Source organism: Pempheris klunzingeri, chromosome 12 (genome assembly GCF_042242105.1).
Source record: "Pempheris klunzingeri isolate RE-2024b chromosome 12, fPemKlu1.hap1, whole genome shotgun sequence".
Lineage (NCBI taxonomy): Eukaryota > Metazoa > Chordata > Actinopteri > Acropomatiformes > Pempheridae > Pempheris > Pempheris klunzingeri.
The window spans coordinates 10,221,842-10,246,615 of record NC_092023.1 but is presented as its reverse complement, the minus strand read 5'-3'; the positions used below and the strand labels follow the sequence as shown (position 1 = coordinate 10,246,615).

Sequence of the window (24,774 nt, the reverse complement as noted above, 5' to 3'; positions counted from 1 at the left end):
TTGCACTAATGTAACGTCAAATATTTTTACATAAAACTATATACAAAGGGATACATGCAAACTACATGTCACTTGAAGCTTAAACTTTAAATCAACAGTCTGACTGAAAATTGAATGATGGACTGCTGTGTATCACTGAGTATCAGAAGTAAATCAATGTTCTAAGCACTAAAATGTCACTTTTGTATTGTATGCATTTCTTTTTTCTTTATGCAGTGATTGTAATGTATCATGAATAGGAAGTAATGCTTTTTGTAATAAAGTAAAATTGTTTATTTTTTAGAACACATTTTATCATCAGTATACAAGTAGTTTTGTTATGTTTTAAACAGTATGTAAAAAGATCTCTACCTATACAGTTGTATGGATTGTATGAGTTATAAAGTGGTAAAAAAAAATGACACAAAAGGAAATAAATAAATGCATACTATATTTACATTAATATATGGTGTCTGTGTGTGTGTGACCATAGAGCTGATTATCGCTCATGTCTCCAGCTCCAGTCCTCTCCATGACTTCGCTGCATTCCTCTTATACTGATCCAACTCCTGAAAAACAAACATGAAGCATTAATTCAGGCTTCATCAGGAGCCAGACAGGTCACCTGAGCTATTTTTCTGTTACCTTCACGTGGTCTAAACTTTGGAAACAAAGGTTCGCAGGGTTGTGCCATGTAATGAAGAATGCTGATTCCACAGAAATATTGAAAGCCTCTTCCAGATTTTGACAGTTTTGTAGGTTTTGCATTAAATGCATTTATATTGTATATTGGTAACGTTGAAGGTTGAATGAGTAGGATGTACAGAACCAATGTACAGATTCATTCAAAAATTATCCCTCTCAGCCTGAAATTATGACCCACTACAAGTGTGTGGCAATGCCTCCCTCTGCAGAGATCCTGCCCTGTGCCTGTAATTCCTTTTCGCTGTGCTCCAGACGTTTCTGGTTGTCTATCTGTGGGCTGTGAGTGTGTAGCCCTCAGCTAACAGCAAGATTGTAAGTACTCATCTAAGAGGAAGCTGTGGAAATGGTGGAACCAGCACTGAAAAAAATTGCAAATATGGCAAGGTGGCACATCAAGCAGACAAAGCTCTTTCCAAAAGTAGAGTGAATCTGGGGTTGGCTTGTGTTAGCGAGCACCTAACTCTAACCGTGCGCTTCTGGTCTAATCTGAATGTTTTGTTTATTATAGGATTTTTTCAATCCAGATGAGCAGAAGAGTTTGAAGATTGTAGAAATGCCTTGTTGTTAAATGACCTGGATTTTGAAAGACTGGATTTTTTCTTCCAGAAAAAACAGATGCTTAGCTCTGTAACATGAATGTAATTATTACACATAAGAGACACAAACTGGGGCTAAGGATACATAAGCTCAGACAAGAATATTAGAAGAATATTATTTATGAGCCATACATACAAGACAGGGATACATGAAGGTTATCTGCTGACAATCTGCTCTGACATGCAAATAAGCCTTCACAAAATTTTTCTCTGTACGTGATTGAATCAACTTTTACCCCATTTCTCTTATTGGTTATCCAGACAAATCACAACATGTGCAGTCCAATGGAAGATCACGATGACCAGCATCAGGTGAGAGTCAGTCAGTGATAACAGCAGTGTGACTCCAACAGGTTACTGCAGTTCAAGTGCCAGAGTGGCACTAAGGCAGACCGGCTACTAATCTCTGAGGTTATATTATGGTCTGTTAATGAGGCCGTGACATAAACACAACTACATACGAGTTACCTAAAGACAGAAGGTCACTCTGGAGCACTAGCTCTGTTTGAGAAAGGTGTGGAGTGCATAAGATTTATCTTTCCAATGAAGAGTGAATTCTCACATATTCAGCTTAGCTTGGGTAGTAGAAAGACAACTAATTCCACTGACATTTTTCTGTGACTTCACTAGACCAAAGTAATATACTCGTATAATGTATATAAATAAAATGTTGTAGGCATATGGAGCATATGGTTTGGGGGCCTGTTATTATACCTTAACTAAGAGCCAGCAACAATGACAAAATTTAAAATAAATTGTAGAAGAAGCTACTTCTTGCTCCGGGGTTTATGATTGAAAAATCTTCCTGGGCTTCCATTGAATCTAACCTCTTAAACAACAAGAAAACCTACTGCTGTGCTGTCAGTTGTACTCTTTTTCATTTTCCTTTTACCATCTGTTACCTCCTACCTAAATACTTATTCAGGTCACAAAGCACAGATAAAGGAGCAGGTATTTCTGATGAACACCGATTGACCATCGTACTACCAACTTGTGAGTCTCAACACTGACTGCAGCAGCACAGCCTGTCTACAATCACAGGTGAAATATGTGCTTTGCAGTACTATTCCAACTGTGCAGCTATGAAGTAATACGACGTGAGCATGTTTGATTGGTCAAGAGGAGTTACCTGGTCTTTCTGGGCTCTCATGGCATCAATCTGAGGTTCACTGTACTGAGGGTCTTTGGCTGGATCCTTCAGTTCCCTCTGCTCGCTGGTATTCTGCCAAGACAAAGACAATTGGATAAACAGAAACATATTAAAAATGGACTGTTAACAGGGATATTTGTTCATGTAAACATGCATGTTTATGAGATGGAATGCAGCAGTTTATGTAGAAACACAGTCCGTGTGTGTGAATATGATTGTCCAGTGTGAGGATGGTAATTTTGTTATTTTCTTAAACATCACAGGCTAAATTAGGTGCATTTTGCAGTACTGATAAAGAAAAAGATGCCAAATTACCTCTTGGGGAAAGACACGCTCGTAGATTTTCTTCCAGAGGTCCTTTGGGTTTTTTGCATGCAGAGAAGTGATGTCAACATCAGTAGTAGGAGGGGAGCCTGAAGTAATGGGAGCAACACAGTGTCACACAATCCTGTTCACATCAACAGAAACAAATGTCAAGGCAGAGGGTGGCTCTAAATGAGATGTACGTCTTACAACACGGCACAGCAACAGTGTTTTAATTCCATTTTACTGCATTACTGTTTTTAGCCACTGAGTGGTGTTGTACTCACCAATTTGGCTAAAGGAGTCAGAGCCTGCTGGGATGACGAGAGGTTTGGTGGAGTCACAGGACACAGTTTTCCTGACCACAAAAGAAAAAGAATGAAAAAACACAACTTCAACCAAAAGTTATAAATGAATAGTACAGTCACATACACAACTATTTATTTTATTTGAAATAAATAGGTGTGAAATATATTTTATCTTCCATTTATTTTCCATTTTGAGTTGTCTCTTGAAAAGCTCTTCTCATATCATGTGTTTGATAAAATCTGTTGTATATTACAAAATCTATTATAGCTCAAGAAAAGTACAAATGAGAAATGCAATTGGGAAATCAACCAAGTATTACTGATATAAAGTACAATGCCGTGTTATTCTCCTCACCCTCTGTCAAGACCAAAAGCCAGGTGGGAAAATAAGTTCTTGGTTTTTGACATTAGGTTCTCCGACTTGATGCTGGTGAACTGATGACAAGATGATGCACAGGAGCAAAAAGAAAAATGTAAATCTCAAAGAAAAGTGGACCAGCAGCAGTTAACAGAACAGATGGATTCAACAGAAACAGAAAACAAAAAAAGATTAGAAAGAGCAAATCACAGCCTATTTTAAGCAAGTTATGTTAAATGTAAATATGCTGCATGTGTAGTAAAAGCACACTTACAATAAGAGAGGCGGCGTAGTAGTGGGCAATAAAACGCAATGTTTTACTAACCACTTTCTTCTTGTCAGAGTCAGATTCCTGCAACAAAAATGGAAAAACGTCTCCCTGTAAATGTGTTGCACAAATTATAGCAGGATCCAAGAAGAAAATTAAGTGAGAAAGTTGCAATGTTACACAAATAAATCTGAGTGTAAGACACCAAAGTTTTTAACAATTACTTTGCCAAAAGAACTTTAAAATTGTATAACAAGCATTTGAAATTTCATGAGATATACGTCATTCAGCCACCATGAGACAAACTCCATAGCTAATGTTTAGGTTGAAACATGTGTTTTACCTGAAATATGTCATATTTGCTGCCAATGATGAGCAGAGGAACAGGAAAGGGACTGATCAGCTCTCTGTCCTGTTGACAGAGTCACAGATACTCAGGATACATGTATCATCTCACGTGTGCACTGGATAATGAAAATTGCTCATCAAGGCTAAGAATTGCCTTAAATATGTTATTTTTACTTTGTCCACGCTGTAAGGGGAGATCTGGTGAACTTTTTTTTTTTTTTTAATATATCAAAGTAGCTAGTTTTCAAAATCTTGGTTTATTTTTAGCTTTGGTCTTTTCACATTTAAATTTGTGACATATAAGTCTGATGTATAAGCATTTCTCAAGTGGTTCATGCATTCCAAAACTTTAAATGCTACTATATGTTGCCATGGACTGGCCAAAAGATTATGTTAGCAGGACGTCTTACAGGATAGTCCTTAGGCAAGACTCGTGCTGCTGAGTGGACCAGTGCCTGCTGTTTGGCTCCGGGTTTGGCCTTCTGTGCTTGTTGTGTCTGGGAAGACACTTTCTCCAGATGAGCTTGTGTGGCCTGCAGTAGCTTCTCCATGGTTGCCCACATGGCGTTGGGTTTAGATAAGTCCAGAACGAGAATGACAGAGAGAGACCTGGGAAAAGACAGGAAGGGCTATGTGCTCTGGCAGGATATAAAGGAGAAGGTGTTCTCAGGCTCAGACCACGAAAACACCCTTCTTTTATGGGCATGACAACACTGTTCAAACCAGACTGACTTTAAAACATAAATTATATTCCCATTTGAAATATGTCACTCTCTGACCCTGACTCTAAAAGATCAGTGAATAAACAGTGAATTGTGAAAGACATAACAAGACCTCAGGAATGCATTTAAGTGACCTACCTGATGTTGGCAGGAGTGATGGGGATCTGGACCAGGTCTGACAAAGAGATCCCTCCTCCCAGCTCCCATAGGTGGGCTATGTCTTTGGGCTGAAAGAGGAATGGGATTGCATGTGTCTCAAACATATTTTTCCGAGGGATTTGTCCAAGAGTCTAAGTGTCCATGACCAACAGGACTTCCTTACTGTGTTGTGTCCTCGGGCCCGTCTGCCAAAAGTGTACTCCAGCGCCAGAGTTGGCTTGGATGGTTCATCCCTCGTGGATTAAAAAAGAAAAAAAACAGTATCATTGTTGAGCAACAATCTAACCTAAGTCAAACCTAACAAAGCGATCAATTTAATAGCACTGAAAAAGCCAGTGAGATGCAGCTGAAAGCTTTGATTGGTGTTAAGTGGAGCTTTGAGCTTGGATAATAAACCTTTTCCTCAAGATTGAACTTCAATTGATCAAAGCATTTCTGTTACTAACTGGTAATGTTTGCTTGTGAATTGGATGAACCGTCTCTTTAATATTAATCTGCATACAGACTATGAGGAGGGTCAAGAGCAGGTGTGCTTTTAATCATAAGGCTAGACTCGCTCATTTTGAGATGAAAGTGGACCACACATACTAACTCACCTGTCGAGGCATCTGAGGAGAATGGACGTTTTACCCTGAACAAAAAGAAGCAAAGGTGAACTTACTAGCAAATAACAAGAGTGCCAACAAATGTACTGTCTGTGGTCTGGAGACAAACATACCCCAGCCTTGCTTCCTATCAGAAACACGGTCCTCTCGCTGACCGGCTCTCCTCCATCCGCCTCTCCAGCTTCAGTCCCCCGGCTGTGCACCTCCGCCGCGGCTAGCTCCCACAGCGTGTCTGAGCTGACAAATACGAGATCGAGCGAGACGTTGTTTGAAAAACAATAATGTTATAATGTCTGTGACAATGTTACAAATGATTCAAATGTGTATACAAACTGATATTCACCTTATTTTTGGCATCAAATTTGATATTTTGTGGACAAGCTAGCTAAAGGGGTACAACCAAACGAACCGCTTATCAACGTTGCCAGAGTAACGGCGCATATTGATGATGTAACCTTAATTTAAGGGCATTGTGGGAAATGTAGTACCTTCGTCGAGACATTCAATTTTCGTGTTGCTCCATCTACTTTTACAGCTCCACGGAGGTTAAACCAATGCAGTTTACTTTTGAAACGTAATTTATCTTTAAATGTGTTATATCTCTTTTTGTATTTAAAAACTCAGCATGTCCAGTTTGGATTTCATGCTCTAAATTGAATACCTTGTATTCCAGGGTTACTTTCATTATCTTTTGTGTGCCACACAGGTCACAACTGATGCATCTCCCACTCAAGGGCAATTACAAAGAATCAATACAATGAAATGTGATCATTTATTCTGGGAGACCCTGATTGCAATTTTGCAAGCCATGCATTTTCTGATACCTTTAATAAGGACTTGTTGTGGTGTTTGTCCCAAGTTTCGACCATCATTATATGAGACCCATCTTTTATTTTTAGTGGTTTGAACAAAATAAACAAATAAATTAAACCCAAAGGTCAAAGAATACTCCTTTAATCAGAACATGGCAACACATTCTTTAGCTGAAAAGTAGGCAGAAAACACAACTCAATTACATTTAATACAATACTGTACATGAAATGACAGCATCCAGTTTACGACACAGATATCTTCAATCAGAGCAGCTGAAATGGAAACAGGCATTTCTTTTGTGTAGAAATGATCTTAAAAATGTTCTTTTTTTCTCAGGAAATCCTGAACAACATAAAACGCTGTTTGGGATAAATCCTTTCAAATGCTGAGGGACGGTAAAGGGTGATAGTGAGTCTCTTTTTTGATGAAAAAGATGTAATCGGATGGTAAATCATGTCTTTTTCCTGGGCTCGTCACAATAAGGGAAGTTTTCTAATAGAAGGCTCTCTCTGGGTCGAAGCACTGTGAAAGAGAGAGAGAAATATCATTGAACTGTGATAAGAGAGAAGTCAAGATTGCTGTTGTACATTTTTTGCATTCATATGCTTCTTTCTCGACTCGTGCACATTTTGTAGAATAACACATGAGAAGAAAAAACATACATAGTGTATTTTCTCCAGTATGTTCCGCTTGTATCACTGCCTCTCGGAGAACAGTTTCCACAGCTGAACCCATTTTGATCATCTGTAAAAACACAAGGGTAATGAGTGCAGAAGGACGATGAGACCACAGGCACAGACGGGTAAAATGCCCCTTTGTGTACATAGCAACACCCCCTCCTTGTTTTACTGTTTTGCATTGTTTGCAGGTTAAACATAAGTCTAAAGGGCTGTTGTGCTTTCTAAATCCTCTGCAATGCTACCACAGCCCACGTTACACAAAACCCATTTAACACCCATTTAAATACACAACGGAAGAAACAAGCGCAAATAAACTGTACAATCTATATAAACAAATCATGTTGCTTTCTGTTGTGCTTTCACTGTACCTTTGCAATGTTTTCCTCTGAAGTTTCATTTTTGTTTTTGCGGAACTCCTCGTTGATCTTTAATCTTGCAGCTTGGTAAGAAAAAAAGTTGTTACGCATTAAGTTGTCTACTGTTTGGTTAACATCATCCACCAAAGATATGGCTACAGATGCTCCTCTACTGGGAGGAGGGAATCAAACTAGCTCACCTGTCAGTGCTGTGTCATCATCTTTGAATACAGCCATCCTTGTTCTGTGCAGCGCTTTAAACACATTTAGGACCTGGATTCATACAGACATTTAGCAACAATGAAAATGTTGACAAATTACTACGATCAGTTAAAAAGCAGCTGAAATCCAGACTTTTCCAGATGTGTCGGTTTGTCAGGGAACAAACACACAAACGCTGGCTTATCATTGGAAAGTGTCGGCTCAGACGTGCAGCTGGGAGAGAGTGTTTCTGCTCTCCTGAACGTTTGAATAAGTTTGGGATTCAGCCTCCACTTTGCGTTTATTGTGGGGGCAAACTGGATTTACTGTCCAGTTTAATGATGGCTACATTTAGGTATTGATTTGGTATCACTGGGTCTCATTACATGAAGGCTATTGAAAACAAGGCATTATTTTTATTACACCATTTATGTAAAATAAATAAATTACACATTAGTAATCAGTAAGTGTGCAATATGAAACCGAATTAGTATTTTTTTTAATCATAATTTTCACTGACATTGTCAGGTGAGCAAAAATCTTAATCAGTAAGTCGGAGAGTAAAAATGTGTTAATCAGTAAGTTATAGTCGGTCACTAAGTCTCTGTGGGTGAGCTAACCCTCCTGGAGGTGAGCTAACCCTCCTGGAGGTGAGCTAACCCTCCTGGAGGTGAGCTAACCCTCCTGGAGGTGAGCTAACCCTCCTGGAGGTGAGCTGACCCTCCTGGAGGTGAGATAACCCTCCTGGAGGTGAGCTAACCCTCCTCCTGCTGTCAGCGCGGGGTGACAGAGTCAGGAAACGCTGCCTGATGTCTGTGAACATCCAACCTTAAACTCCTGTCCCCTCGGTCTGTGACAGCTGGTACATGAACTGAAACAACTGTGAATATTAACATACTGCCATTTTATTTACCATTTAATCTGCTTCCTAGAACATGCAAACATGCACTGCATCGTAAAAAAACAGGAAAATTACTGTTATTTTTCATTAATACGACAAATGTTTCATCCTAACCTTCACACGAGTCCCCATCTTGACTTCTTTAGCTCTCTTCCGGTATTGGAGGAAGTACTACCAGCCAATCAGCGCAGACTTCACGTATTTTTGTAGTTTCTACAGAGCCAGAAGCGGCGCTAACTAGCGGCTAGTCTGTGCCAACATGGCTGATGAAACGGCCAAAGCGCAGGTTGCCCAGGCAGGCGGAGACACCATATTTGGAAAAATCGTCCGTAAAGAGATTCCTGCCAAGTTAATCTATGAAGATGACCTGGTAGGTACTAAAGTATTTCTCTCGCAAGCCCATTTGGGTGAAATAAGTCACACAGCTCGCACCAGCGCACGTTTAGCCGATGTTAGCTTCAAGCTAGCAGCTTTGCAGCAGCAGCAGCTTCTGTAATGACTCTGCACTGCTGTCAGAATGAAACCAAAACAATACAAGTAAATCCCCAACCAATACTGTCATAGCGCTTTTAGCATCATTTTACAAGTTCATTTTTTTGCGGTTTAACTAGTTAATGCATTGCATGCTAAATAACTGCTCATGTCACATGTGCAGCCAGTTGGATTTGCACCAAGGTATGACAGGGTCTACTTGGCCAAGTCTGCCTGCTTCTCCTTATGATGTGCAGACAGTGAGCAGTCGTGTTATTGCTGCTGTTCTCTGGTTAACATTTGTGAACTACAGTACTTAAATAAAGCCCTCAGCCTGTCTGACTGCTTGTCAAACACGCTTCATTACATTGCTGCGATGTGAAGAATTAGATAAGAGGTGGCCAAACAACTGATCAATCAGATATTGTAACCAGTTCATCTCAATGCAGGCGATGGAGTCTAGTATTGATATTATAGGCTGACAAGATACTGACAGAAGGTTTGTACGATTAGAATAAAGCTAATTAAAACACACTACACCAATTGTGACACAGGAAATGAAAATGCCAGTAAATCCTGGGTCTTAACCTGCGTTTTACTATGTGAGGTTAATAACTGGGATCATTTAGACTTTACAAATGTTTCTACTTCACCTTCCTGACCCACTGCCAGCCTACTGATGTAGATGTAGGTGGTCTGCAGTGTTGCTACTACAGGTTAGGTAGGGCCTTTTGCCCTCTCAGCTGGCACATATTGGAGTTTCCAACTTGTAATCAACATTCTGGTCAACAGCGAAGTGATAGTAATAACTGGGAAACTCTTTTCTGAAAGCTCTGATCTATCCAGCCTCAAGCTTGATAGCACATAAGTGCCTAGAAAAGAAACTGATTGAGAGTTAAAACATCACCAACAAATACAGCTGCACACAATGTTGAGCCAACACAGAAACAACTAAGGTGGAAGTCACAATACTAATTGAAGTAGCACTCATTGCATTATATTGAACAGATTTTTCACATTTTTGGTCACTGTGTAAAAAAAACAACACCACAGCTGTCTGCACAGATTAAACTCTCTCTTCTGCATTTGTTCTTTTGTATCTCAGTGTGTAGCCTTCCCTGATATTTCTCCTCAAGCTCCCACGCACATCCTTGTCGTCCCAAAAAAGCCAATTGTTCAGCTGTCACAGGCGGAGGAGAGTGATGCAGCAGTAAGTATGATTGTCCGTCCTTCTTTTATGACTTATTCCTACTTTCACCACTAGATGGAACTCTTTAGGCCTGATTTAATGCTTGTCTGCACAGTTCCTGTCTCTCATACATACTGTACATACATACATACCTGTCATTTGTTCTTTCTCTCTTTGTCTCTTAGTTGTTGGGCCACTTGATGATAATCGCAAAGAAGTGTGCTCAAGATGCAGGCTTGTCCAAAGGCTACAGGATTGTCATCAATGATGGACCGGACGGAGGCCAGTCGGTCTACCACATTCACGTCCACGTCCTTGGCGGGCGCTGCATGGCGTGGCCCCCTGGCTAACCTCCATGTCCCATCACACATTGTCTTGCCATCAGTGTCCACATGTGTTGTCTGACAACCACTGCTGATAAATTTAGACTACAACAGTCTGTCAAACAAAACCTGTAAGAGTCAAACAAAACCTGTAAATTCATCAAAGATGATTAAATGCACTTCACAACAACCAGAGAGAGTCTTGTTTGTATTTATCTAAAGTTCCTCAAACCAGACTGTTACTGAATGCAATTAAAAAAACATGAAAACAACTTAAATGTGTTGTTCAGTGTTAGTACAGTTGGGGTTTTAAGCACTGCTGCTCTCTTTCCTTTAGTGCCTGAGGCAAGCACTTAAGTGACACACACAATTAGCCTGCTGTTACTGATGTGCAGAGAAATCTCATTACTGCAGCTGAAGATGGGAATCCATGAGTCTGTATGTTGTCTGCAGTAAGAAACTTGCCAGAACTGCTGCCGTAGGTCTCCCATAATAGTTTTTCATCAGCAAGATACACTTTATCATCCATTAAACTAAGCAGTCTGAAGATGCTCATTGCTACTTAGATTATTATATATGTGATACCACAGTGATGCTGAATGCAGTCTGTTTGGAGCTTCTTTGTGGAGACTCAAACATTGAATCATGCAAATGTCAAACAGTTCAAGAAGCCTAAAGAGGAGTTGAGTCATTTGTGTTTTCAGCTAAGACATTAAAGTTGTAGAGCCTACAGCTCTGCTTTTGTTTAGTAAGAATAATAGAGGTTTAGTCTGAATTAGTGTGAGGCCTGTGTCTTTTCTTTGAATAAAAACTCCCAGCCATGAGCTGTTATGTAATCCAATTTTATAATTAATATAGATATATATTGTTATAATACAGATATATGTATATCCTCTGTAGGAGTAGAAGTTATAATCTGAAATCAGTCTGGTTTTTGTTGAAGGTCAAATAACAACAGAGAAACAAGTGAATGGCTCTCTTTTATTAACAGTAAGAAACAATGCAGGTAGTTGAACAAATATAAAATGCATGAAACATCCACAAAATATTAAACAAAAAAATAAATAAAATGGTGTTTTTTTTCTTTACAAAAATGACAAAGAACACTGATCAGATGACACATGTAGAATTTAAAAAATAAACATGTACCTAGCATTCACAGTCCCCTAATTTCATTTTTTTTTTATAATACAGGGAGGAAAACAAAAGACAGTTAGAGGCTTTGTTTGTACAGACAGAATAGTTCCAGAGAGGCAAGGCAGTCACTTCTGATATCATTCTTTGTCAAACCATTTGACATTTGATGCAGCCTCTCACTGCTTCTTCACTACGTCCGTATGAAAAAACACCACAATCTGATGTGCAAAATAAGAATTTGTTTAGACAACTACATCTTTCTTTTAATCAATGCCCTTGTATAGTCAAAATGGGCACTTAGAGGCATTGAAAAACGTTATACAGTACAGTATAGAGAGAAGGAAATTAACATGTATTCTGGTACCTAAATTCACTATTGTAAGAGTATCTAAGTACTAATACACTGTCTTTAAGTCATCTTACTCTAGGACACAGACTATAAGCTGAAGAGAGACTCTGAAAATGTTTAGTCCCCTTAAAGTAACTAAAAAAGCAGCAAAGTCAATGAAAAAGAGGGTAACTATACTGTCTCTGCAATTCTACAGTACGCTGGAACTTCCCCCCTGCTGGAAACAGAACAATGCACCTATTTACACTGATATGAAGCCTAATATAGACGGGGAGCTTATGTGTTCATTTCAACTCAGCAGTGTTCCTCAAAGAAGCATTTTGAAGCACAGAAAGCCTCCTTTTATGTTGTCCATGTTTGTGATGACAAGAAATCAATTAAAGCCAATTCAAGCAGCTTTTTCCATGTTTAGGTTTTGTATGTGCTTAGGCTCACAGGTAAAACAAAATTCACTGTGAGGTGACTCAAAGCATTAAAAAGTTTATGTCTGCAATATCTACAACACCAATGTGTAATATAAAATATTTAGTTTAAACAGTTAATTTTTTTGATTATGATTGCTAGTTTTAAAAAGGTCACATCACCTGTGACTGGAAAAAGTGGAAAAAAGCCAATTGGAAATCATAGGACACTTGAGTGTATTGAGTGCTGCACAAAGCAAAGAGCTCTGATTCTCACAGGGCCAAAGAACATATGCGAGCTATGTCTTATATCTTTGTAACAAATAAGCTTCTTGAATCTTTGATTTGTTGACAGAAAAATGGCTGTGGCACTCAAAGAAAAAGGTGAACTATGACGAACTGCCAGAAGCACAGATTCTCAGGTTTTTGCACAACAGATGAACTTCAAGATGGCTCAACTGGTTGAAAATTCCAAAATCAATGAACTTGTGAACTTTGGTACGTGATTATTTTGAGTGAAAGTGATCATTGGTTTCCCAAAGGCCATTACTATCGCTTATAAACTACCATTCAGTATTAGTAAGATCAACACAGACACAAACTTGCAGGAAGAAAGCTCTCAGGTCTGTCCTGTACATGCTACTGGAGCGACAAACTTCATGTCACACTTTTTCCACATACTGGGAGAGACAGGAGGGGAAGGGAGGAAAGAGTAAAACTTGATGGGTGAGGAGAAACAGGTGAGCACAGAGATGGGGAGGCACTACAAATCCTTTTCAGTAGAGTCAGTTTGAGAGATGCATCCATGGACGGTTAGAGTTGTGAAACATCTAAAAAAAAATCTGCAATTCTGCTTGATTGGTGAACCTGTTTCAGGCATAAAGCTGTGGTTTGTCAGGGTGGTTACTTAAGGCTGCTGAAATATTCTTTTATACTGAGCGAGTACAGTGCTGTATATCATCAAAGTGTAAATAGAACATATTTTGCAAGTGTTATTTTACAATGCATTCTGTTTGTCAGAAAGTATTATGTTTAAGTCTTATAAGCTGTCTTGTATATTACTTGAGTGCACAGGAGCTGCTACTATCGAGGATGTGTTTTAAGGCATGTCCTTAGTGTAGGTAGGGTCCAGACACATGGAGAAGGCAAGAGGAGGAGAAGACTTGGAGGAGATAGGAGACTGTGTAACCACAGAGATGTGTCCACTGAGAGAGCAGCCAGGTAGCCTTCAGTCCATCAGGAAGTCAGATTGGCCAGTAAGCGTCAGCAGTTTAAAGTGGAAAAGCTCATGGTGTTACTCCATCCAAATTATGGGTGAGTTTCTGTTTGAGGGTGCATCCAGGGCACTTCATTACTGGGCAGGTCTGGTAACACTTCAGCTAAATTATGTTTATATTATACCCATAATCCTAAACTGGTATAATCAGCAGAATGACACCTGCTTCATTGACATGAACACGAATCACCAGCCACCTGCACTCCAATCCAGATTCGTGTTTATTCACATAACGTTGATTTCAGGGAATCTTTATGGTCACTTCTGTGCGATGGCCTCCTCTCCGCTCGGCCGCATGCGGTTAAAGGGCAGTCCTCCGACTCCTGTTAACCCCAGACCCGCACTGGGGTCTCGTGCGGTCTCCTCTGTGCTGGCGGCGGAAGCCTGAATCCTGGCTGTTGATCCTCCAGGCCCAGGAAGGATCTCTGGCAGCGATTCTTTGGCTGGGGGCGCAGACCCTGGGCTGGTGGCAGAGGGGGAAATTATTTTGGCGGCTTGGGGCTTGGTAGGGGTGGTGGGACTGGTCAGGCCGAGGCTGGCCAGTGCGTCCAGAGTCCCATCTGGGTCCACCATCACATTGATCACTGAAACAGACGCAGAGACAGGAATAAAATGATGCCTCATCCAAAATACCCATATTAGCAGCTTGTTCAAGTGTGTTTCTACTTGACAGAAGTTCATATTTGTTTTTAGTGCTCATGTGATTATATGAGGGGTATGTGTCTTTACCTTGAAGCTGCTTCTCGACTCTTTTCAGTTCGAGCAGAATTGAGGAGATCTCCTGCACAGAGAAAAAGAAAAAAACAGCAAAACTATTAGCTCTCAATACTACTGCACCTTCCCTGTCATCAAGTGTTGTTAAGACAGATGAGCTTCTGTACCTTGTTGGAGGTTTTCAGGAGTGGTATGTCACTCTCCGATCGAAGTTTATTCTCGATTTCATCCCAGTTCCTGTCCTTATCCTTAAACAATATCCTGGAGAAAAAAATAACACATCACAGGACACATGTTCATTCACAGCAGCTTTAGCTGTTCAAAGCAACACAATGGCACCCAAGGGAAAGACACGCTGAAAATACACACTTACTGAAGGTTATAATATGGCTAAGTGTAATTACCTGATTTTCCCTGCTGTTTTGTCGACAGAGTGTCTGATCTTAGTAGACAGTTGAGAAACTGAGTTGAGCAGCAGGCTGTCCAACACCGCCTGAATACACAGAGGAAAATAAATTCAGTTTGACAAATGACAGCCTCAAGATGATTGCAAAAGTTGTTGTGAAAGCCTCCATGTTGGTATATTTGTGATGTCATGCTCTCTGTGCTTTTCACCTCCTCCCGGTTCCAGGTGCGTCTCCTCAGAGCTCGGGGCTCCAGACTGTCGGGAGCACGGGGACGGAGCTCCACCGGCTTACCATTGATCTCTGGTGCCTTATTGGTTGAAATCACAGGCGGGATCTTCCTGAAGTTGAGGCTCTCATCAAACACTCGATCCACCAGCTGAGGAAAGACAGGGAGAGACGTAGAAGGGAGAGAGGAGGGGAAAATAAATTCTTGAATTAATTTCTCGACAGTATTATTCCAGTTTTGTTTAATAGCGTTAAAGATTTGTGAAAAATGGTGGAATTAGGCTCTCAAATTCAAAGAGAGCTAAGCAGCTCTAAAGCTTTAATTGTCCAGCTAAAAGAAGTCAGATTTTAATCCTATAGAACTAGAAGAAGTAAATCCTCTCATGGCAAAAATAAGAATTAAAAATAAAGGAATGAAAGTTGAGCAGATGGGAGTGTAATAAATGAATACCTCTCACAGCAGATGAAAGCTACAAATCAACAGAGAGGCGGCCATTTTTATCCAATCAACACAGGAGGGATGGCAAAAGCGCAATGGAAGCACACGCAGTAAGGCAGTAATGATAGAAGAAGAGAAACGGGCACCTTTTTCATGCTCTCCTGTATATCCGGCTGCGTGGGCCGTGCAGGGCCTACCTCTTCCCGGGTGTCGATTGCTGATCCCGGGGTGGTGGCGGCGGTGCTGACGGTGGTGCTGGGCGCCGTGCCAGATGAGCTGACTGAGTCTATCTCACCAGCCACGTCGTGGATCTCACGGGCTAAGATGGCCAAGTCCTTAGCCAGGTCCTGGCTGATCCTGCGCACACATGGGAATAACCTGTTAACCATCAGACAGATGGAGGATAGAAAACTAAATGAACATGTGCAACATGCATACACAATAGATGGTAATCACATACTCATTAAGACAAAATAACGGCATTAAGAACGACTCTTAAACATTGGAGTACAACATCATATTAAAACATTACATTCTTTACATCAACTAGTAGATAAATCTTATCCAGTGAAGATTAATACCTGGCGATCTCCTCGCTGTGTGCCGTCCAGTCCCTGATGTACTCCTCTTGCTCCTTCATGCGGTGTTTGACTCCCACTCCACCCGGACCCGTCGCCACTCCGGAGCCTGGGCTTGCGGTGGTGCCCAGTCTTGAGCTACGGTGCGGGACGAGGTGATGTGGACGCATGTGGGACCGTCCTCCGTGCTTCGGAGAATTCCGGTTGGAGCCAAACTCTTCCTCTGAGGTGGAGCCGTACTCAGGCGGCAGACGTCTCCACCTGCTGCTACTGGACACTGTGAAGGCAATGGAAGAGCAATACGATCGTTAGGTCAATATTACTGTACTTTATTCCATTATAACATTTGTTATTCATGAAGTTAATAATGGGCTTGTGAACATGAGAGGCTTTGTTACTGAGGCAGCACTCAGCCAATCCTGCTCTGAATGCATGGGGATTTTCTTTTCATTATGGACGCAAAAACTATATGTTATGTCACACTATAACATGTTATATGAAATGTCCCGCATATCGTTCTTGAGATGAAACTAAAAATGGAGAGAGATTGGTTAAGCAAAGGAATCGAATCTTACTCTGTTAAGTTATTGTTATTGGACAGCTACAGGAATGTTTAACAATACAATAAAACCAATAAAAAAACACCACAGAAACGGCAGCAAAACCAAACTCTACTTTAGCTGATCTAAAAGCTCTGCACCCCAGGCAACCAACAAAAGCAGCCAATGATGTACATAAAACCTTGACAGAGCCAGGGATATGTTAGCAGCTTCGCAATAGTCACACAACAGCTGCATTAATGTAGCTGCACCATGATGAGACAACGCCATGCTCTATCAGTCCGTCAAGGGTAAAATGGGACACAGTGGAAGTGTCATGAATACAGACTTCCACATGGTGGAGCAGCATTTCAAAATCATGACGGGTTTTGAAGCTTGAGCTCCTATGTTGCAAAATGTTTTGACTGAGTGAGAGATTAGAGCATTTGGGTCATCATCACAGCGTTACTTGATGGATGTCAGGGAGGAGACACAGAGTTAACATGGCAACATATGCTAGAGCTGGGTCATTGTACTTCAACTTTAATCACTGAAAATTCTTTAACACTAGAAAATACACTTTTAAATTTACATCCGGCAAAGCATTTCAAGCTAATTTTAAATGTGTAAAATGTAAAAAATTCAAGTATTTATGGTCTTTTACAAAGGACTTAATTTAAACTAAATTAATTGACCTTTGACTTCAAATTGAGCTTGGTGGCAGTTTTTATTGCTGTGACCCAGGTCTGACACACAAACACACACACAAGTGCACGCCCACACACGCACAATGTCTAATTAAGGCTCTACTGTTTTGGTACAGTACCCATAAGCTCTTCCTCTGCATCACCGCCCTCAGGTTCGGGCTGAGAGCTCTCTGGACGATGACAACCAACGAACAAGTTTGTCACAATACAGTGGAAATGTTTACACACAGATGCCGAAACACTGACGAATAATGAGGTATGAAATGATGTAGACTTTTCTTGACTTGAACCTTACACCACATTATTTTTTGGCAGGCTTTCAGGAAATAACAAGATTAAAAGAAATATAGTGAGTGAGTAAAAGTGACAATGAAGGGACAACTTTAATTTCCCTCTTCTCCTTGTTCCTATAACATTTGGAATATCCTGAAATAAGGCGTACAGCTCATGTGCTCACCTGTGGGCGAGCAGTATCCAGATGTAGTGGTCTTAGTCTTGACCTCATTCAGCTTGGACACGCTGTTGGCCCTCATCCTGGGTGTAAGCCTGTTTTCTGTTGGTGTTGATGAACGCAAGCCCAGACGCAGAGCAGTCTCAGCAGACAGGCGGGGTGAAGAGGTGGAGCTCCGTGTCACTGTGCACTCTGAGTCACTGCGAGCTGAGATGGAGCCCACGCGGTTCCTACGTGGCTGAGCCAGCATGTCCAGTCGTGACAGTCCCTTCCGACCGGATGGCGGCTTCGAGGTGGAGCTGGTGGTGGACACCTCAGAAGCGACTGACACCCTGTCTGCATCAGCTAGATCCGTGTCAGATGTATCCCCCAGCCGGGCGCGGCGGAGAAGGGAGGCTCTTGTAGGCCGCGGCTGAGGCAGTGAGGCCTGCTTGTTTAGGGAGGAGGTTGTGGCCGCCTGGAGAGTGCGGCTGGTTTTGGAGGATCCACTGGCGGAGGTTTTAGCAGACCTGCTGTCAAATTTGGAATGTCCTAAAGGTCCAGAGTAGGTCTCCTGGTCTGAGGAGAGGATGTCAGAGATGGGGAAGGAAGAAGTCTGGTCATCATCAGTGAGATCCAGAGAGGGCTGGCGTGCTCTGGAGGAGGCAGAGGACGGCTGACCAGAACGGCGTGCATCAGTCCGGCTCGTTGCTTCTGCAGTTCTTGTTTTAGACTTCCTTTCTAAGCGTTCACGGGCACTTGCGTTAGTGACGCTGGTCTTGGAAGTTGTGCTCATGTTGCTCTTCTCCCGGTGCATACTGCTTAAGGAACGTCGTTTTTGTTCACCACCAGCTGATGCTTTCCTCTCTGCCTCTCCAGCCACATGACTAGCTGTGCTGGCTGTGTCCACATCTGACTCAGGAGAGATGGAGCCAGTCCGAGGGGGGAAGCCTGAGCCCTGAGTGGTTTTACTACTCTTCTGGTCAAGCTTGTTTTCATCTCGTAGTTTGGCCTCCAGGAATGCCATGACAGCTTCAGTGTCCTTCAGGAGTGTAGCGGTGTCCATGCTGCCCACGGAATCGCTGCGTTCGCGCCCATTGCTGCCTCTGTTGATGCGTGGGATGAGCTCTGCAGGGACGTTAGTGCTGGGCTTCTCAATTGTGAAGCTGCCCTGGCGCACTAGAGGCTTCCCAGACTTCTCTCCTCCTTCTCCTGCTCCTCCTGCTTTCCTTTCCTCTGACCTCTTCCTCCGCTCAGCGCTGCCAGAGGTCCGGAGAGGAGCCTTGGATGGAGAAGATGTGGAGCTTTGTTTCCGTTTACTGGTCATCTCAACGTCCCCCTTGGGAGTGGGGGACTCCCCGTCTCCCTTGTTCTCTTTTTCCTGGGGTTCTGTGTCCTGTTTTTCCCCAATCTCAGACCTCAGCCCAAGAGCTTTGGTACTGGATTTAGCCCGGGGGTCATCCACAGGGAGCTGGGGTAGAGTCCTGCGCTTCCGGTCAGTCAGACTGGAGGAGGATTCACCTCTGCTGAGCGACGCACCAGATTCAAAGGCATCAGCTTCAAGAGAACATAGGACAAATGCACTTAAACTGAGATTCAAGACTTATTTCACATGAATTAAAGGCACATTCAAGTGATGCTTTACAGTGTACATGGTTTTAAGTTTTGTTATTGAGAGTTATAATATATTTAAAAACTTAAAAGTTAGTCCAGCTCTACATTTTATCTAAGCCTATTCTTTCTCTGACAGTCAAGTGACTATGTACCTCTCTCCTTGTGCAGGAAGGCGGCTGTCTCGGCTCCTGAGCCCTCTGGGTCTGTCCTGGTGTGATTGGCAGCTAGACTGGCCCACTGAGAGACCCAGCTCGAGTCACCAGGAAGAGCCTGAGGGGACACAAGAGGAGGGGTGGGGTGACAAGAGAAAAGAACAGAGGAGTGAGAAAACCAGAAAAAAGAGCAGTGTAGTCAATTGGTGGTGGCACAAAGTGGCAGGGGAGATCATGAGTGAGATCAGCACTCACACTGTGTTCATCTCAAATGTATTACACCAAGGAAATGATTTAATTTGTGGGAATGAACGGTATTGGTATTAAGACAAATCCCTGTATTTTATTTTACTTGGAAACTAAGATGACTGATTTGAGGATTTAAGAAAAGATGAACAGTTGCTCTTCATTTTATGTGGAAAAAGACATCAGCATATAAGACTTGATAGAAAGGCTGTCACTGTTCATACACACTGTTTGCTCCCTCTAATAAAATGGCCTGGAGGGCTGAGCGTGTCTCTCCTCATCTTCGTACGATCTAGGTCAGTCTCTGAGAGGACTAGTCTACTCCAATGAACAGGGTAGGGGAGTAGAGCAGTCAAGACATGGGAGTGACTGTGACTTACATTATGAAACTCAGCTATGCTTCTTCGTCTATCTCTAACATGCTCTGTTATACTGCACTGGACTGAGCAGCATAATGAAACATTAGGAGTCAGAAGTTATTCATTTCAATTAAATTTACCTAATCAAAATTAAATTATGAAAGAATGAGTCACTATAGGCAACATCTATATTGTAATAATGGACACTTGTGTATAGGTAACCACATGAAGAGAGGTAGAGAAAGGCAGACAAAGAAAGAGGGAGAGGCAATAAGGGAGAACCGAACCTAACATCTTAGAAAAGCAGAAACAGTAGAAAGGCAAATAAGCTGTTAGAGTACACTTTTCTACCTCTTTCCCTGACTCTCCTGCCTCCTCTTTTCCTTCTCTTTTCAGGTCTGACAGAATAGAGGAGTCCTGGCTCTGGTGCACACCAAACACCTAGAAATATGTGGAAAAGCAGGAAGGAACACAAGCTTACAATGTGGCAAAAGGTGGACACTTTGCTGAATCCTAATTATGCATTATGCTTATGGCATTATGCATGTATGAATGTCATACTTTGAATTAGTCTCTATTCTGTGTGCATCCTCAACAGGGCACTAAAATACACTTTGTAAAGAAAACTGAATACCCCCATGAACACTATGGTAATATAATTCTATAGTTCTCTTGATGAACAAACGTGAACTGAACAGAAAGAACATGCTGTTGCATTAAAGCATATATCTGCACTTGATAGCTGAGAACCATGGCAACGAACAGCTCTCTCACACTCGCACACACAACACACACACGCATAAAAAGTTTACAAAAGGGAGCGAGAACAAGAGCAGGCAGACTGTGAGCAGTGTGCCAATTAGTGTGTCAGCTAATTACAGTAATTAGCATAACAACACTTCCAGTTTTGAATGTAACGCACTCAGACTAACACTGACTAGAAATACACCCCACTAATTATATCACTGCTCCTCCTAAGAAAACACCTGTATATAACACTTAAGGGTCCTCTTTATGATGCCATTTAGTGAAGTTTAGATCGTGTCTATGTAAAAACCTTTCTGGCAAAAACATAACCTCCTAAAAATAAATAGATATGCTGCCATTCCCAACTTCCGAGTCTGGTAAGTGGCAATTAAAAAGTATCGTGAACGTCTGTCTAGAATGGTTTAACACTTTTCTTTTGCTGTACCTATTTAAAGGAAGTTTTAAGTCCTATTTTACTTATAATGATGGTGAAAAGAAATGTTAGCTTTTCCTCTTTGTTTAGCTCCAGCCAGTAAATCTCAGCCTGAAACTAACATTAAACCAGCTCTCTCTAAGTGTACTGCTTTGCTCCTTTCAGACATGTTTTCTGTGACCATAAAAGACTGCTGTGCCACCAGACAGGGTCAGCAGTAGGAAAGTGATGGTGGGTTTTCCCTCGAGCATCGTTTCATAAAACAGGGCAGTGCTTGATGGAGCGAGTCTCCACGGGCTATTACAGAGGCATTAGGTTTACCAATGGGACAGAGAGGATGGAGTGGTGGTCAAGCAAGGCAAGTGAGACATGATACCTTTGTTTTATTGGCAACGAAACAAACCAGCCTCAAAGGAGTTGGACTCTAAAAGTGCAAACGAAGCAGGTAATAAAGAGGCAATTAACCTTGCTCTGGTCTGTTGGTGCTTGGTCGAATTATTCTCTTTAGAGTTACTGCAGGGTAAGTTTAAATGATGCACTAGTCACTCTACTTGCTACTTTTTACAGTCACAAATAAGAAAAGAAGACAGAAAGGAAGGCGTTTTTCAAATTTTCTGTGGTGATTAGAGTGATTTAAACTTAAAGACGCTGATGTAAAAAACACAATGACAATTCTCCAAATAACCTCTATTCGAACTTGTGAACTATTGTAACGCCCTGATACAGGAAAGGAGTCGCATTATGCGGCATATAAAAAAATAAAATCTTAAATCTTACATTTAGAGGATGACTGCATCTAATAAACAAGTAAAGGCCATTGATTATAGTTCCCAAATCAGACAAATACTAACCAGCTCCATGCAATTTACAGTCTACTTAGGTCTCAACTGTAGTCAGTTATCCATACTACATAACGCAATGCAAGAGAAAAATCACAGTGTGTAATTGCATCAATGATTCATTGGCTTGTCCTTATCCTCACATCCATATGAGTACAACATCAATGTAAGGACACAGTTCAATATTGTAGTGTTGTGTAGTGCAATAATATGTGTGGCTGATCACATCTCTGGGAATGGCTTTCAAAAGGAATTGTATTTTCAGGTAGTATCATGCAGGAAAGACTGGTAGGATCAGGAAACTGTGATTTCATCACATATTGGTGTTAGCGTCAGTGGCATAAATTCATGATAAAAATCCTACTCTTTGTAGTCTCTGTAGTCTATTACCTACAGTGCAACAAGTAATTCAAACGAAAATTCCCAACTTTTCAATGATTTTGTTGGATTCCAAATGTATCTCTAAACATCTTACCTTGTCTATCATGCGCCTGGCCTCCTCTTCCTCTGGGTTCCTGTTCTCCAGTTCAATAGTGTAGGTCCCTTTATCGCTGTGGTCGTCCTCTCCCTCCCCTCCAGCAGTTCCTGCTCCCCTCCCCACGACCGAGGTGTCTTCACTGACGCTGGTGGGGCTACCTGTTGCCAGACCGGTGCTGGCTGAGCTGCGACCAACACTTGGGTCCTCTGACCTCTGCTTGAGAAGGACACGGGCAGCTGTAGGAGCACCTGCAGTCACTGTAGCTGGTATCGGAGCTGGGACCTTACCTAAAGAGCACAAATACAACTACTGAAAAATACATGAACATACTCTCATAAAATGATTCAAAGAGGATCATGATACAGAGGAAAGTCTCTAACTGATTTCTGTGTATTTAAGTTCACGTCTTTTGTATGTGTAGTATATGTGACAGCAATAGTTGTGAATGAATGACAACAGCATCTGATTAACAGATTTACTGCAGCTTCTGCAAATTTATGTTTAAGTTTTTCATGCAGACAAATACTTTCAAACTAAACATTGGGGAGAGTTTGATGTGTCTTTGACTTCACTTTTTTCTTTAATTTTCCTTAGAAAACAAAACTGTTCATTGAAAGAACATCATAGAAGAGACATGATCAAATGATCACAGTCTTACTACCTGAGTCGGAGGCTGTAGTGGCAGAGGTGGAGATGCTGAACACCTTGGGGTGGGAAGGAGGCTGGGGACATAGTCCCTCTCCACCAGCTCCAACCCCCTGCAGGGATGCAGTCTGGGAAAATGAATATGACCTGCGCTTGCGAGGGTTTTCCTCGTCATAGAACTCGATCATGAAGGCAGTGCGGGTTCCAGATGTTCTGGTCCCGCTCACTGTTACGTTCCCCCCTCCTGCTCCTCCTCCAACGTGGCCGTGTGCTGCTTTTAGGCGTTCCTCGAGGGCGTGCCGGCGGTTGGCGTAACGCAGGCCAAGTCCATTCTCTGAGTCACTCTGGGTGCCATCCTCATGCTTGCTGCCTATCCGGGAGCAAAAAAAGAACACAGTTGAGTTACTTGATGCTTATATTTCAACAACAGCAAATGCTTAGTGGGAAAGATATACAATGACAGTATTACACATGACAATGTATAAATGTTTCTAATATTTACAATTCACAGTCAAATAGATCTGTTTACTTACCTGAGATAGGTTTATATCAAATAATACCTGTATTTACACTCGCTGATGTTCTTATAGTGTGACTTATATTGATAACCTGGAGGACACTACATTAACTGACATGCTTAAATCCATATCACAACATGTGTTCACAACAGTTACATAGCAACAGCCAACAGCTGGTGAGCATCCACAAAGATACAATAAACAAGTAATGTGCAGTACAGCTATTTGTTTGGCTGTTCAGATGTTTAAACTAAACAACCAAGAAGAAGAAAAAAAGTCCCATATAGACCACAGCACAGTAACCACATCTTCTTGAAAGCACATCAACTGCAGATACCACTAAATTAACTATGTGGCCTGAATGTATTCATTCAACAATCAAAACAGACCCTGAATTCACAATGCATGGTTTACCTACCACATTACAGCTATTTCTACATTTTGATCAGTCTGGTTTGAATCAGCATGTCCTCTCAGTGTTGTATGAAGGCAGACAGTGTGCCACGCAAATCCAGACATGCCACCCACACGGTTACTGGCCCTGCCTACTGGCAGTGAGAGAGAGTAGTAGGGGGAGGGGAGGAGGAGAACTCGGAGGGGGAGGCAGAGTAAGAGACAGGATGAGAGTGTGTGTGTGGGGGGGGGCTTCAGGGATGGAGGAGGAGGGGAGGTGAAAGGAGGCTGGGAAAGAAAAGGGGAGGCTGAACTGGGAAGAAAGAAGGGGGAAGTGGAAAAGAGGAGGGTGGATGGGAAAGGAGAGAAACTGGATAAGTGGGAGAAGAGAAAAAAGACAACCAGAGAGAGAGGGAGACAGAGAGTAGGAATCCTTAACTGAAGGAGGCTCAGGATGTAATATATTGCCACTAGAGTAGACAGCCACTCACACAATCAGCCAGTCAGTTAACGAGCCAACAATCAGCCTGTCAGCGTATCAGAGAGAGGAGGGGAGGAAATACAACATGACTGTTGTTGTGGATGACCATCAGAAAACACTTCACACACCACTTCCATAGCTAGCTCATATATTCATCGTGTTTTCTCCAGCTTTCTAGGAACTAATTAATGCTCAAAAAGAAACTATGGTTTGAAAATGAATTCATACTATC

General features: G+C 41.8%; 4 protein-coding genes across 4 annotated transcripts in view; 1 reads left to right on the top strand and 3 right to left on the bottom strand.

The window, feature by feature from the left end:
• Positions 1–212: 212 nt before the first annotated feature.
• On the bottom strand, positions 213–5,878 carry dync2li1 (dynein, cytoplasmic 2, light intermediate chain 1). Its single transcript, XM_070841315.1, has 13 exons — positions 5,845–5,878; positions 5,615–5,738; positions 5,493–5,527; positions 5,060–5,129; positions 4,876–4,964; positions 4,426–4,624; positions 4,011–4,079; positions 3,674–3,751; positions 3,397–3,476; positions 3,021–3,091; positions 2,746–2,843; positions 2,410–2,502; positions 213–548 (listed from the first exon to the last, which is right to left on the bottom strand). The coding sequence occupies exons 1-13, from the start codon at positions 5,856–5,858 to the stop codon at positions 486–488; spliced, it is 1,083 nt and encodes a 360-aa protein (XP_070697416.1). The 5' UTR covers positions 5,859–5,878; the 3' UTR covers positions 213–485.
• A 566-nt stretch (positions 5,879–6,444) lies between these two features.
• Positions 6,445–8,603, bottom strand: LOC139211118 (complex III assembly factor LYRM7-like). Its single transcript, XM_070841386.1, has 5 exons — positions 8,567–8,603; positions 7,551–7,623; positions 7,363–7,433; positions 6,977–7,058; positions 6,445–6,836 (listed from the first exon to the last, which is right to left on the bottom strand). The coding sequence occupies exons 1-5, from the start codon at positions 8,582–8,584 to the stop codon at positions 6,766–6,768; spliced, it is 315 nt and encodes a 104-aa protein (XP_070697487.1). The 5' UTR covers positions 8,585–8,603; the 3' UTR covers positions 6,445–6,765.
• A 77-nt stretch (positions 8,604–8,680) lies between these two features.
• On the top strand, positions 8,681–10,628 carry hint1 (histidine triad nucleotide binding protein 1). The gene is made up of 3 exons (XM_070841136.1): positions 8,681–8,822; positions 10,029–10,133; positions 10,298–10,628. Exons 1-3 carry the CDS (start codon positions 8,712–8,714, stop codon positions 10,460–10,462), a joined length of 381 nt encoding a protein of 126 aa, XP_070697237.1. The 5' UTR covers positions 8,681–8,711; the 3' UTR covers positions 10,463–10,628.
• Positions 10,629–12,655: 2,027 nt separating this feature from the next.
• Positions 12,656–24,774, bottom strand: part of cep170aa (centrosomal protein 170Aa) — a 38,620-nt gene continuing 26,501 nt past the window's right edge. Inside the window, exons 11-23 of the mRNA XM_070841387.1 lie at positions 23,167–23,520; positions 22,503–22,792; positions 20,360–20,449; positions 19,404–19,521; positions 17,665–19,194; positions 17,327–17,377; positions 15,965–16,238; positions 15,530–15,761; positions 14,928–15,095; positions 14,717–14,805; positions 14,480–14,573; positions 14,328–14,379; positions 12,656–14,182 (exon numbers count right to left, since the gene is read on the bottom strand). Of these exons, the coding sequence (XP_070697488.1) occupies positions 13,857–14,182; positions 14,328–14,379; positions 14,480–14,573; positions 14,717–14,805; positions 14,928–15,095; positions 15,530–15,761; positions 15,965–16,238; positions 17,327–17,377; positions 17,665–19,194; positions 19,404–19,521; positions 20,360–20,449; positions 22,503–22,792; positions 23,167–23,520 (3,668 nt within the window). The 3' untranslated portion in view covers positions 12,656–13,856. The remainder of the gene's footprint in view (positions 14,183–14,327; positions 14,380–14,479; positions 14,574–14,716; positions 14,806–14,927; positions 15,096–15,529; positions 15,762–15,964; positions 16,239–17,326; positions 17,378–17,664; positions 19,195–19,403; positions 19,522–20,359; positions 20,450–22,502; positions 22,793–23,166; positions 23,521–24,774) is intronic.

Bases quoted from the DNA above. Each gene is read 5' to 3' on its own strand.
- LOC139211118 (XM_070841386.1), bottom strand. The intron at 7,434-7,550 runs GTGAGCTAGTTT...TTTCTTACCAAG, and splicing joins TGATGACACAGCACTGACAG to CTGCAAGATTAAAGATCAAC. The intron at 7,059-7,362 runs GTACAGTGAAAG...GTGTTTTTACAG, and splicing joins CAGAGGAAAACATTGCAAAG to ATGATCAAAATGGGTTCAGC.
- dync2li1 (XM_070841315.1), bottom strand. The intron at 3,752-4,010 runs GTAAAACACATG...TTTTTGTTGCAG, and splicing joins GCAAATATGACATATTTCAG to GAATCTGACTCTGACAAGAA. The intron at 549-2,409 runs GTAACTCCTCTT...TTTGTTTTTCAG, and splicing joins TGAGAGCCCAGAAAGACCAG to GAGTTGGATCAGTATAAGAG.
- hint1 (XM_070841136.1), top strand. From the start codon at position 8,712: ATGGCTGATGAAACGGCCAAAGCGCAGGTTGCCCAGGCAGGCGGAGAC. The intron at 8,823-10,028 runs GTAGGTACTAAA...TTTGTATCTCAG, and splicing joins TAATCTATGAAGATGACCTG to TGTGTAGCCTTCCCTGATAT. The intron at 10,134-10,297 runs GTAAGTATGATT...TTTGTCTCTTAG, and splicing joins CGGAGGAGAGTGATGCAGCA to TTGTTGGGCCACTTGATGAT.